This window comes from Astatotilapia calliptera, chromosome 18 (assembly GCF_900246225.1).
Source record: "Astatotilapia calliptera chromosome 18, fAstCal1.2, whole genome shotgun sequence".
Classification (NCBI taxonomy): Eukaryota; Metazoa; Chordata; class Actinopteri; order Cichliformes; family Cichlidae; genus Astatotilapia; species Astatotilapia calliptera.
The window spans coordinates 8,183,889-8,198,508 of NC_039319.1; the positions used below are offsets into that span (position 1 = coordinate 8,183,889).

Sequence of the window (14,620 nt, forward strand, 5' to 3'; positions counted from 1 at the left end):
ACATCTGCACTCTAACTTTCCCTCACACCGACTTTCATCTTTCTGATATTTTCCTCCCTTTTTTTTAATAACTTTAAAAGCTACACGGATCTTTGTCTCTCACACTCACCTTATTGCTCTCTCCGTCCACTTCCCTCATGTCTGCCTGTCTAATCATTCCCCGCCTTTCTTCTTCATTACGTCTTGATGATACTTGTTCAATTCTTCACTACTCCTAGCTCGCTCTCTTCTTTTTTCCCCCCACCTCTCTTTCTCCACTCTTGTCTTATTCAGCCTCTCTTCCTCTCATCTTTTTTTAAGCTTTGATACTACCTGTCTGCAATTTCACCTTTCTGGTCTGCCTCTCTGCCACTTATACCCTTCTCCTCTCACTCCCTCTACACTTCTTACGTATTTGCTCTCGCTCTCTCTTCATCGCCTGCCGACGATCCTGACTGGTGCCTTCTCTCACCTTTTTTGTTTTTGCCTTCGGTTTCTTCTCATCCCTGTCTCCCTTCTCACAATTTCTTTCGCACCATTTTTTTCTCCCTTACTTTTAAAACATTTTCTTTAACTTTTTTTTTTGGTTCCTTCCTCCCTTGCTCCTCTTCCTTCGCCTTGTTCTCTTTGCACTCCCCTTACCAGCATTTCATGGATTATTTTCAGACTTTTTCTCCTTCTCTGTCACCTTTCTTTCTCACCATTATTACCTCCTAAATTGCAAGAGGAAACAGACATAGTGTTAGATTTTGGCGTCTTTGCTTGATTATTTGGATGCCTCGAGATAGATTTGAGAGATGAGATTGCCTTTCTATCTTTTGAAGTAATTTTCCTTTTTATGGGTTTGTGAAGTTAATGGTTCATAATTTAAGATGCTGAATTTCTTGCGGTTTGAAAATGGCTCATGTTGGTTATGTGAAGTTTTTGTCTCAGAAATTGATTACTGATCATTAATGTGGCAGACAGTTAATTAAAGAAAATGCTTAGATAATCATTTACATTGCCTATCTTGACATTATGATTTCGTGGCAGTGTGTTTGTGTGTGCCAACACACTTGGTGAGCACACTGAGTTAAACTTCAAACTAACTCAGGTTGCCTGCATGGAGAAGATGGTTTGATTAGATTTTACAGCACCTTGCTGCATTATTTTGCATTTTAATAAGGGAAAACCAATTTTCCCCAGGCTACCACAGAGCCTTAAAGTTTCAAATTATGAATTAATATTAATACATTAATATTAATACAGATGCATTAATTAGTAATTAATTCATTACTTAGCCTAATAACCTTATGAGGAGAACTGATTGTGTTTGATATTTCAGACTGTTTGCAAACAAGCTGTTACCTCTAAAGTGTCTGTTACGCTTAGCTTTGATTAGGTGTCTGATTACCTTTCAGATTTCCTTCGCTAATAAGTTCCCAGTCTGATTCAGATTAGAAATGTAGACATTTCGAGGTATCCTACAGGTTCCCAAATTGACCAGGAAGTGAGGGATTAAAGCCTCACACACGATTTGGTGGCTCAGCTAATTAGCAGCCGCTCAGTTTGCTCAGTTTGATCTTGGGATTCGGCTGTGATGGTCAATATAATCTGCCCATGAGCTAGACGGTTTATCCGCAGCTTAAACCCTATCAGTGTCTTCCTGCACAGGGAAATAACTATCAGCTGCCAAAGCCTTTAGTTAATGCATAAATGATAAACAACAAACTGCAGAATGTTTCTGGTGAAACTTTTGACCAGACGTGGGCGTCCCACCAAAAGAGGGGACGTGCTTAACAGTTTGGAAACTGTCTGAAAAGAAGAGACTTCAGTTATAAGACATGACTGCTCAAGATAGCAATACATGTAGGGCATAAAAAATGCTAATGTGCTGTCTTCCAAAGCATTTGGCAACAAATTGGGGGCAGCTGCGGGTCCTGAAACGACCTGAACATGTCTTCGGTATGATTGCCTCTGTATGAGACTCAACTTGGCGCTTTTCAAAGACATGAACAGAGTTTGAATCTCTGAGTTTGTCAGAAGATTGAAAGTCTCATTGAAGTAAATCCAGCAGTCTTCTGTTTGCTACAGCAGATGTTGCCTATATGCAGTCTGGCTTTTTTCCCCCCTTCATCTATAAAAAATCTTTCTCATCTTTCTCATCTCACTCTTGAGCGCAATCTTTTATCTTTTTGTTTATCTATTTTTCTTTGTTGCTCTGTCATGGTTTTTCACGCAGGTGAAGAAGGACTCTGTTGTATCTTGTGTCCTGGACTCTGAGGCGGTGGCCTGGGATCACGAGAAGAAACAGATCCAGCCCTTCCAGGTCCTCACCACCCGTAAGAGAAAGGTATGGACAGAGCGGGATGTAATAGGGAAGAAGAAAGGGAAATAAAATGGCTGTGGTGTCATAAAGGCAGAGAGTAGGAGATAATGAGAGGAGAAAGGAGGAGGAGTGAAAAGGTTGAAGAGAGAAAACAAGACAGAGATAAAGACTTGAAGGTAGAGTAGAGCGAGATAATAGTGTGAAATGATCCGGCAGACTGAGGGTGATGGACGGAGGAAAAGCAGACAGAACGAGGGGGAGACTGATAAGTAGGAGAAGGAAGAGTCAAATGGATCGAGAAGGGTGGTGGTGGTGGCTGAGATTGCAAATGTCAGCAAGGTGTTTATTCAGTTTTGATCAGACTAACGGCCTCTTTCCACTACACCAATCACATTAGAGTGAAACTGCTCTCTTTACTTTCTCTTTGTATGCATGATGCCATCCTTGTAAATTAGGAAAAGAGAAATGAGGAGGAAAATACAGAGAACATGGTGATGGAAATTGCTGAAAATGATTATCTTGATGACTTTTTCTTTTTCTTTTCTTTTTTTGATACTGTTACTGCCACCATGAAACTATGATTATTTGTAATGACGGTTTGATGCACATACTGATTGTTTTGCCCTTCTGGCATTCTGTAACATCTCAACTGCTTCAATACCACTAGCACGCTTCCTGAATGAAATATTTCTGCTGAGGAGATGAAACCAGATATGCACTAATTAAACATTATTAATGAGCAGAGAGGAAAGTAATGAGGGTGTGAAAAGAAGAATTAAAGAGAGAAAAATCCTTCAGGTTTAAAGATTGCGGTGTTTTTTTTTTGTAATTTTTTTATTTTTATTTTTTTAGTCGTTGCTGTTTAATTCTTCCATCCAGTCCTTATCAGATCACTCACAGAAGTTTGGAGAACTGAACCTGCAAGTCACACTTTACAAAATTATCTAATCTGACTATTTTATCTATCTAACTAATAATTACCTGAAGGAAATGTTGATGAAGCTGAGTATGTATTTCATCATGAGCTTCTTGTATGTTGGTGACAGATGGATGAAAGTTAGTTGCAGTTGGAATTTGGCACAGATTTAATTTAGTGTCAGTTTGTACTTTAGTACTGACATAAATTGGTAGGTTGATGGGTTACATAGTTAGTTGTTGTAGTCTATGCCTTAAAAAACCCCATAAATCTTTAAAATCACCATGCTTAGGCTTGGAGGGGGTAATTTAGGCCACGTGGGCAAGTAGGCTTTCAGTACACTGATGTTAATGATCATGATGATCTGTTTAAAACAACAGTAGTTGGCTTGAGAATAAACTTAGGAGGCAAAGTTTGTTTGAAGAGTGTTTCATACTTAAAATAATCAGATGCCTTTATGATCAGCTGTGGTATTGATGTTTTCTTTTCACGTATATAAACACATTTGAACAGTGGTTTTTAAACTTTTTAACCTTATTTTGAGATGACTTAAGAATATTTACTTGGAAAGGTTATATTCATCTGAAATACATAATGACTATTAATGAAGTATCCCAAATAGGCAAACTGTGGCTTGTTATCAGAAGCCATCAGTTGAGTCCCAGTGGAGTTCCAGTTGTTAGTTAAGCGAAGTTTATTATCTTTATCAACGCTGACTGATCAGCCTTTTCTAAGTATGGTAGCACAGCTGAAACCGTTTCTGTTGTGCATCAGCCTCTGTGGGTTCAATTACAGTCCAAAAAAAGAATATTTTTATAAAAGTGGTCAGTGATTTTGTTTTAAGCCTGCCAAAAACCTGAAGATTTCATGCTGCCATGGGTACTGCTCCCTTCTCAAATTCGCACAGTCTAACCAGAATAGAAGGAGAACTGGGAGACCATAATGCACAACTGAGGAAGAGTCTGTAGTCTCAGAAGCCGACACCTCACAGGTCCACAACTGGCAGATTCATTAATGGTAGCCATCTGAGTCAGTCTGTGCCACATTGCACTTCTTGTCATGTCACTGCCATCGCAGAAAACTGGGATTGTTTGAAATCAGGAGTTAAGAATGTGTATTGCTGTGATTGCATGCAAACAAATGCTCCTGAAATCTCCTCTGGAAAGTTGCTTTATTGTGCTACTAGTGGTCAAAAACTGCACAGGAGTACCCTTTTAAATTTTAATGATGCAACCTGATTTCATACATCACTAGTTTGAAACAAGCTAGTATCTAATAAAGAATGGGTTCACAGACAGAGTAATGGATTTGTAAATCGCTTGTGGAGCCTTATCCCCGGAATTCAACATTCCTTGGGTTCCATCAGGGGTGTGCTGGAAACCCAGTAATAAGGTCGAGTTGGGAAAGTAGAAACCAGCAGGGGTAAAGAAGGAGTGGAATAAACAGGATGAGGTTCTAGAAAGGTGAGAGTGGGAGAAGGAGAAGCAGAAGAGGTGAGTGAAGTGAGCAGAGGAGCAGGAAGTAATAAGCTGAGAGAGGGCGAACACAACAGGGAGGTGTGACGCTGTTAAGAGGAAGACGGGAAGGCTGGGTGGTTAACTTTCAACACGAACGGGGAGAGAAATCAAAGAGCTCTTTGTAACAAGTCCCAAGGTTGGTTGTAGCGATTTGTGAATAAGATGCGTCTATTTGCATATTTTTGTCAAAGGGAAAAATATTAAAATGTATCCATGTGTGTTGATGTCTCCCTGCAGGATGTGGATGCATCAGAGATCAAAGTCCAAGTGTGTGTGTACGCCTTTGACCTCCTCTACCTCAATGGCGAGGTAAGGCCTAGTGATGATGAAAATGTTTCCCAGAGATCTCTTAAAACACTCCTGTTTTCTTTCTTTAAACCGCTGCGCGTGTTTATTGTTTGTGAGTACCCGCGTGCTCGTCGCCCGCCAAGTTGCCAGCGTCGTCCCTGAATGCCAATGATGCTGCTTCTGGAGGCCGTAACTACATAATGATTGTAATGCTCATTGTAATTCCGACGGGGTGTGTGTGCGTGTGTGTGGGTAGGTGTGTGTCTGTCTGTCTGAGAGTGTATGTGTTGTGGGTGGTAACTGTGACTGAGTGTGGGATAGAGTATATGTTTCTATCCAAATAAAGCTTAGTTTTTAAGCACATTTCTTAAGACTGCTAAAGAAAATCCTAATTACTGTTTCCATCTTCCGGTGCCATGTGAGTTTTCCCAAGTGGACAGAAACAAAATTATGTAATTAAAAGACCAATACTGTCTTCTTAAGTTGTGCCATTTCATTGCTACTTCCTCCTAATATGGCATTTATGCAAATGTGATGAATTATTTTTTTCTCTGTATATGCATACTTTGTCTTCTTTATGGCTGTTGCCCTTTATTTATTAATTTCTTTTTTCTTTATCTCTCTCCTCGATTAATTGGAAACATCCAATTGCCTTTGCCCTATAGTCCTTGTCATTGCTAACACTGTTGTTGTCCTGGGAGGGTTTTTTAATGCTATTCACACCAGCTACCTCCCCTGCTAAGGCCTGACCAACCAGCAAGAGCTATTAGTCAGCAGTCGCCACCACACAGGACACCAAGGTCATGTCCTTGGTGCTATTTTTTAAATTATTTATCTACTTTAGGGACCTAATATTACACATACACTGCATATGCTCATTTTGTTGGGTTCATATTTTTAAGGCAAGAATATAAAAGGAGGGAAAATAAATAAATTTGTGGTTTTAACGCACTGGGGTAAACGGATTTGTATGACTCATACAAAGCTTTCTATGAGCACTGGCTGGCAGCTGTACAGCAAACTACTAGTTCAAGTCCAGCTTCATCTGTCTCATTATCCTTTGAGATTTCTCTCCTTTGGTGGATTTGAACTTGCTCTTTTTATAAATAGGTCTTGATTCCATGTAGTGACACAAGTCCTCCTGAGTTTGAACACAAAATACTTCCCAAACTTCAATTTATCACTGGCAACACAGCCTCCATAACTCTTGTGCAGAAAGGAGACAGAAGAACGGCACAGAGAATGGGGGGAAAAAAATAAACTTTGTAAAGAGTCACAGAAATTCTCTCTTTAGATAAATGTAGATAATTTTGTAGATATGGCAGATTGGCAGAGGTCAAGGAGCTGTTGACAACTAGGCTAGAACTTCTCGCAATAATGGATATGAATTAATATGTTGTTTATTTACAGATGGGTATGTTCACTCTTACTGTAAAACATTAAAACATTTACAACCCTGTGGGGCACTGCAGGCATGGCACTTAAAATTTGAAAAGTAAAAAAAAAAATAACTGTAATAATCTACGATTTGCTGATGAATTGTGTTGACTTGCATTTAAGTAAAATTCAAGAATGTTGGAGGGCTAGAACTTCTTTCACCTTCTGAAATTGGGCATGCTAGAAAAAGTTTGAGAACCCCTGGTGTACATGATGAAATGATAGTGAATGTAGCACCAAACTTGGCCCTTTAAAGTCTTCTCCCCCCTCGTGCTCGCTGCTATATACTGCTATATATTCTTGCAAAATACCAGGTGCATGTCCAACAACCTCTATGCCATAGCACACTTCAGCTTTGTATTAATGCATGTCACCATGTGACAATATGCCAAAGTCCTATTTCAGAGCAATGACATGTATAAAGACAAGAGCATCATTAAGGATTGGCATTGCCTAGCTGTTGTGCCAAGCTACTGTCAGAGTGTATAAATCCATGTGCTGCCAACTACAGGCAATTGACACATGTCAAATGACAATATAGATGTAAAATTTACCTCAATTATAATCAAAAAGTCAAAAGTAGACATAATGTGAAGATGTTTAAAAAAATGTAATTCCAGTCAAAATCTGAACTCCTAAGGGTATTAGCTTCCCACAAGCTTTTGGGGTTTCTGGTCAGACAGAAATTGCAGCAGCATTTCAGTGCTGCGACTAAGCTGAATAAAATGAAGCATAAAAAAAAAAACCTTGCAGTGTCATCATTAATTGATGAAACCTGCATCTGTTGACCTTTAATGTATTGTCCTCTTGTCAATGCTGTATGTGGGTGCTTTGCTGCTTTAGCCAAGTGTTGGCTGACTTGTGATATTTAGGAGAATATGTGGCCTTTTCAGTTATTTTTAACGGATAAATTAAACTCTAGTAGATGGTTAGAATCATCCTCACAAAGAACGTGTGGAACGAAAGGTTGGCTGTGCCGTAGCGTAGCTTGCACCAAACTCGTTACGTGTCTCTACCTAGAAATGTTGTGAACCAACTTTTGTAAAACAAAATGTAAAATGTAATAGGCTGTAATTATTTTGTTAATGCAAAAGCAGCAGCCTTTTGGTCTGCCAGTATGACATTTCCTTGTTTTCAGCGCTCCACCAATCTGTGCGTAGACGGTTCTGTTTTCCGAGTTGCAGTAATTTCAGTAAAAGCAGTGATTTTCAAATAAAGCTCACACCTGTCACCTCACAGTTTTTTGGGTTTTTTTGTCAGTCAAATGAATTAAAATAAAAGTTCAGTATCAGTGAAATTCCCCCCGACAAAATATAGTTGTTCAACTTCACTCCACATTTTCCCCTCCCGCAGCCCGCTGGCAGCGGCCCTCCAGTTCCCTTACAGGTTGAGGAAAAATTGCAGTAAGCCTCTGTTTATCTCGTACAAGCTTCAATCGCCATTGATTGTGGAAAAGTATATATATGTAAGTGCAAAAGAAAGTCAATACTGTAGCATAGAACAATCACCAAAGGTGTAATTGCAGAACGTTGCAGGCTGCTTCGGCCTCATTATCTGCATACATTTCGAGTAAGGGTATAAATCGTGCATATGACTGCATGTTCTGCAGATTTAAAGCTGCTCGTGTGTGTGGCTGTGCGTGCACATGTATACGTGTGGGTGTTTGTATGTGTGCCCAAAGCTGCCGTGGCTGTGTGTCTGTGAGTATACTCTGAGACTGTGTGTTTGTGTATGAGTGGGTAGATGGTTGAGATGGCATTTCATCCTTGTCATCGCAAGGCTCCGAGCTATAGAGAGAAAATGGTTGTAATGATACAGTTTTGCCATTTGTAATTGTGTATGTGTTTCTGTGTGTGTTGTGTTTAGTCCCTGGTGCGACAGCCATTGTGTCGGCGTCGGGCTCTACTGAGAGAAAGCTTCTCAGAGGTGGAGGGAGAGTTTGTGTTTGCCCGATCCATCGACTCCGACAACACCGACACCATCGCCGAGTTCCTGGAGCAATCTGTCCGAGGTGTGTGTGTGTGTGCGTATGCGTGCCGGTTAGATGGAGACAGGCTTTCTTACTTGTTTTCCTTCCTGCTGTCTCTTTGTGTCTCATAACTTTTTTGTGTGTGCACCGACTGTGTACTTTTTTTCCTCGCCTGCTGTCCCTGTGCATCTTGAACCTTTTTGTGTGTGTGTGGGTGTGCTGTGCGAGAGATTCATTTCATTTGTGATTTTGTGCGAGGGCTTTGTGTGTAGTAGTCGTCCTTTCCCTGCATGCCGTCCCTTTGTTTGCCGTGTGTGTTTGTTGTGTTGTGTGTTTGCATAAGAGAGACAGGACTTGTTAGTTGTGTAATTGAATTTTCTTGCGTTGTGTCTGTCTGGCTCTGTTTATGAGGAAGCACATAGAGCTGTGTTTCCCGTGCGTCTCTTTGAGTTATACGCCAGTGTCCTTGTCCACTGGCTGTCTTTGTGTCCTCAACCTGCTTTTGTTTTGTGTATTTCAAAAGAAAACAAAGACCTTTTATGTATCTGAAAGATAATCTCTTAATTTCCTTTCTGCGTAGCAGGACTCGTGAGTTGGAGTATTAATCTGTTTGTGTGTTTAGACTCCTGCGAGGGCCTCATGGTGAAGACTCTAGAGAAGGATGCCACCTATGAAATTGCCAAGCGCTCTCATAATTGGCTCAAGGTGTGTGTTTATGTGTGGTCATGCGCTTCAGTTTTGTTACCCATTAATCATTTACATTCACGTTACACACACACTGCCTAACAACGTGGATGTGCACTTACCCTATCATAAAGTTATGACACAAACACACATATATAGAGTGACTATAGAAAGACCATTATTTGCTTCATGGTATGCTTGGAAAGCCCCAACATTTGCCAAGTAAAATGCCAAATCGTACTTGATTTAAAGGTAAAGCCTTCAAGGTCATCTTATCTTGCACTCCCCGGAAGTCCCGTTCTTACCCTGAACCGCAGACAAGCCCAAAACAAACAACTTTCACAACTTCTTTGTCAAACTGACATGACTTTCAGTCGTTGGATCAGTAATGGCGATGAGAGCTAAGACTCTGGCTACAACCCAAGCAATTTTTAAAGGTTTCCACTTGAGGAATCTGCAGTTTTTCAAGCCCACAGGTAATATGTCAGATGTAGAGTACAATCAGAAGCTTGCTGATTTGATATTTGCTGTTTATTTTTGTTTTGTTTATTTGCTTATGCCATCGTGAAGCAGCCATCATCTGTCTTTCTATAATTCAAAAGAATCGCTGCTTAAACTGGAAACACAATGATCACCTAATTGGTCTTCATCCAAAAACAATTATCTTCTAATGAGTCCAAGCTGTGCTCAAGATCACTTTTGCCATTTTACAGGCACTTTCCTCACATAACCTTCATGCACACGATTTACACTTTTACCAAATTCTTACTCCTGATCTTTTTAACAATATTTAATAAAGCTAACATAGCTTGATTCTGTTGGATTTTTCATATTCAACAAACTTACAGAAATGCCAAATTATTTATTAGCACATGTTGCATACAGATGGAGATGAGCATGATCATAGATGAGGTGATCATGTTGGTTGAGACCTTAATATTACTAATTATACTTTTACTATTATACTAATACCAATAATGACCAATTCCATGAGGTGCTAATGAGGAAAATGAATTACTATGTCACTGATTTATAAGTTTGATATTCACATGGATGTGGACTGTGACTTCATCTCTAATGGTGAGATTTTCAATGCCTAGCTCTGTTCAAGTGAAAAGATTAATCAGAAACATGAACTTTGCAGCAGCATCTGTAAGCACTCAGCATACCTAGACAGCCTTCGCTCACCAGATTTGCCTTCTTGAGACCTATTTGAGACTTCCTTTTCTCCAAAATGATGGTCAAGTTTAACGAGCGCCATTTTTTCACACTGGAGAAGTTCCAGTATACGTCATAGAAGCGCAAGAACAAGAGGAGGGAACGGGACTGAAAGAGGGTGATCTCAAAATGCCTTTAACACCAAAGGTGTGCAGAGGTGCACGATGAGACAGCCTTGAAGGGAATATCTGCCGAGTCGAAATAACGTTTTCGATTTTCAGCATCAAAGTCTAGGATTTTTTTTATCCGTACCTGGTATTCTAATTACAGACATTTTTTTTTCTCAGGTTTCTGCTCAGAAATATAAACACAGATAAGTGTAACAGATTTTGAATTTGGGGGGTTTTTTTTGCACACCAAAGTTGATTACACTGTTGTTTAAAACGGTTTCATCCTAACTGAGTTTGAATTTCTGGAGGACATTTTTAAACTATCAGGTTTTCAACTAATTCACGCAGCATTCAAAAACTGTGACGGTTCATACACTATAATATATATATTTTTAAATTGCAGACATTTAAAGTCGCACATTTTATTTGCCTGTGTTGAACAATGACCAAAACCTGGGGTGATTTATACATGAATGTATTTCTCGCTTGCTGTTATCCTCCCCCAGTTGAAGAAGGACTACTTGGAGGGAGTTGGAGACACAGTGGACCTGTGTGTGATTGGGGCCTATCTGGGGAAAGGAAAAAGGACAGGCACCTATGGGGGCTTCCTGCTGGCTTGTTACGATGAAGAAAATGAAGAGTTCCAGTCCGTCTGCAAGGTGTGTGTGTGTTTTTTGTCTTATGTCTATGTAAAAAAAAACATAGGCATCCTGTAAGGAATATCTTCGCTCTATAAACATCTTTGAATGGCCTTGCATTCCTGGTGTTCCACATTAAACGTCTCCAGAGACACTATTTTAATATTTTCATCCAGAACAAGTGTGTCAACATTTCCAGGCAGCTGTTGAGTCCTTCAACTCAAAATGTTAATCAGTGTAATTAAATTTTGACCTGTGGCTTTTGATGCATGTAAACGTGTGATGTGTGGGAGGATAGTGAGAAAAGGTCTTTAATAGTGCAGCTAATTTTCTGCTTAAAGATAATTAATTTTGACATATTTTATTGTTTGTCTTCTGTGCAATGCATATTTCACATCTTTGTATTAAGGTGCTCTAGAGTGTGGAGTGTTAATTAAGTGCGAAGGTTTTTCTGTGTGTATGTGTGCTGCTTTTGCCTCTTGTGTGTGGGAGCTGTGTTTTTGAGTCTGTTTCGTGCTTTGAACTGTCGTGCTTCCCCTCAAATCCGAGTTAGAGGAAAATCGTTGTGTCCACAAGTGTGGAGGTGTGACTGGATGCATCTTGGAATAAGGTGTAAGCATATATTGGAACATGCGTGACCACTTCAGTGTGTGTATTTGTACGTGTGTGAGATAATGACAGTGTGAACAAGTCAGAGTATCACTCCAGCACAGAGCATAAATTCAGCCTCTCCTCTGTCCTCCTAAAACCTTTCATCTCCATTTTTTTTTTCGTCTCTATAACTTTTATGTCTTTATCCGGAGAAAAGGGATTTAGAGAGCAGCGAACACACACACACTCTTTCTACAACATCTACTTACACACATTCACACCTGGGAGCTCATTGGTACAACCGCAGCGTTTACGCTTTTGGCCCATGAGATGCTCCAGTGGAGCCGATGGAGGTTAAAGCGACCGTTAAAGAGCCACGTTAACTTTTCGGGCAATGCTGGTAGTTTTCTCTTTTTCAAGCTTTTTCATCTGTAAATGGAGTTCATATTTGAGGTCACTATCCTGAGTAAGTACAGCCAGGCAGATGTACAGTGGGGGAAATAATTGTTTGATCCACTGCTAAATTTGTAAGTTTGCTCACTTAAAAAGAAATGAACAGTTTGTGATGTTTGTAGTTGTTTCATTTTAATGGGGCGAGAACATCAACCAAAAATCCAGAAAAAAAACACGTAAAGGTTATAAATTGATTTGCATGTCAGTGAGTAAAATAGGTATTTTGTCCCCAAGCAAAACATGATTTAGTACTTGGTGTTTGCCAGTGAAAATCTAATTGATTCAGAGAAGGCGAGGGAGGAAGTGCTGTGGTCAGATGAAACCAAAATCAAACTCTGCCGTATTTGGAAGAAGAGAAATGGTGAGTACGGTCCTGAGTATGAAGATTGTCCTCACAGACAGGCACGGAGGTGGAAATGTTATGCTTTGGGGCTGTTTTTCTGATAAGGGTACTGGACGGAGCCATGAAAATCTTGGCTGAGAACATCTTTACTTTACCCAGAACACTTTAATGGGTTGTGTAACAATGACCGGCATATCGCTTAACATATTGCTAAGGCAGCAAAGGAAGAAGAAGCACATTAAAGTCATGGAGTGACCTCTGCAAACCTCAATCCTATAGAGAATCTGTGGACAGAGCTGAGGCTTTTATTTGCCAAGCGACAGCCAAGAAGCCTAAAACATTTATAGACTTTCTATAAAGAAGAAAGGGCCAAAATCCCTCCACAGATGTGTGTAAACCCACTGACTAACTGCAAGAAACAGCTTCCTCGCTGTGCTTTCCAACAAGGTTTTTTCCAAAAAGTACTGTTTAGTTTGGGAATCAAATGCTTATTTGAGTCAGTGATGTGCAAATCAATTTATAACTTTTATGTAATGGGTTTCATTTTCTAGATTTTTGGTTGGTGGTCTCTCTATTTATTGAAATGAAACTACCATAAAAATTAAAGACCATTCATTTCTTTGTAAATTGAACAGTTCCAAATTCGGCAGTGGGTGAAATAATTATTTCCCAAGCTGTGGATAACAAAAGATGGAGTGAAAATTGTAGAAGAAGTCTGGTTTTTAGCTCTTCATTGATTTTTCTATCTTTTCTTTTGCTCGTGTTGATTTTATTTGTAGTGCTTGAAAATGTTTTCATGTTCTCCCCGTGTTTGCGTGGGTTCTCTCCGGGTACTCCGGCTTCCTCCCACCGTCCAAAGACATGCAGCTTGTGGGGATAGGTTAATTGATTAATCCAAATTGTCACTAGGTGTGAATGTGCGAGTGAATGTGAGTGTGAATGGTTGTCTGTCCCTGTGTGTTAGCCCTGCGACAGACTGGCGACCTGTCCAGGGTGTACCCCGCCTTTCGCCCTATGACAGCTGGGATAGGCTCCAGCGCCCCCCGCGACCCTGAAAAGGATAAGTGGAAGCGAATGGATGGATGGATGGATGGATGGATGGATGGATGGATGCTTGAAAATCCTTCATTTTTAGGAGAATTTTTCAGTACATTGTCAGTAATTCCTTGTTTTAGTTTTCCAGTTCAAAGATCCAAATGTCAAAAATGCTGAATGAGCCACAGAGGTGACAGGTTTACAACTATCCTGTCAGCTTGGCCTGCAGCGTCCAGTCTTGCTCATATGTTTTAATCCTCCCAACTCTTACTCTCACTTGTCCAGAGTTTGGCTAATTTCAGATCAGATAAAATCTCCAACTGTGTATTGCACTTGCCCCCGTTTTATTTGAGCTCATTTATGTGAAGAACAAACAATTACATCTATAGCTTCTCTTCTCAGAAGGACAGGTACAACACACACACATCATGCCCTTGTGTGTCCTGGCTGAAGAAACCTGTATTCACACCTTTGACCTGTGATGACATGCGTTCGTATAGCCCCTCTCGTCAATCATCCCTCAGTTCAATAGCTGCTCTTCACCAAGCCAAGCTGCGGGGCGGAGGAACCTTGTGTTGGACCTCGTTCCTCTCCTTCAGGGAACAGAAGATACAAAAGTAACTGTCTGTTCCCTTTCAGCTGATTCACTCCGTACAACACATATAGTATGGGACATATATACATGCCCTGCAGAGCAGCTACTGAACTGGAGTTGGAGCACCAGCATCTTAAGGACAACATGAGCTGTAATGTACAAACGATAAAACCAAACAAAAGTGTGCGGTGATGCCCAACTAGCTGCAGCACAAATATCACCTACAGTTACAGCTTTAAAAAGAGCCTAGGAGTTTGCCCTGGTGGAATGAGCTCCTATACCCTGGGGCGAAGCGAGACCCTTGGTGCTGTATGCCGGTGAGAGAGCTTCTGTAATCCAGTGGGACAGCCTCTGTTTACACAGAGCTCTACCTCTGGCTAGATACGCAAAGCATGAGCTCGATGAATCCAGCTGTGACGCGGAGAATCTGTTGTGCTTAGACAGCAGTGTTGCAGGGCCACCGGCACCATGGTCGTGGGGCAGGGCCAGATAAGCAGCCAGGGACGGCTCCATGTATCGTCCATAGTGACCGTGATGAT

General features: G+C 40.6%; 1 protein-coding gene across 1 annotated transcript in view; it reads left to right on the plus strand.

Annotated features, from left to right (window-relative positions):
- Window positions 1–14,620, plus strand: part of lig1 (ligase I, DNA, ATP-dependent) — a 63,361-nt gene that overhangs the window by 34,063 nt on the left and 14,678 nt on the right. The window contains exons 19-23 of the mRNA XM_026148925.1: window positions 2,201–2,311; window positions 4,958–5,029; window positions 8,312–8,456; window positions 9,037–9,119; window positions 10,933–11,085. Of these exons, the coding sequence (XP_026004710.1) occupies window positions 2,201–2,311; window positions 4,958–5,029; window positions 8,312–8,456; window positions 9,037–9,119; window positions 10,933–11,085 (564 nt within the window). The remainder of the gene's footprint in view (window positions 1–2,200; window positions 2,312–4,957; window positions 5,030–8,311; window positions 8,457–9,036; window positions 9,120–10,932; window positions 11,086–14,620) is intronic.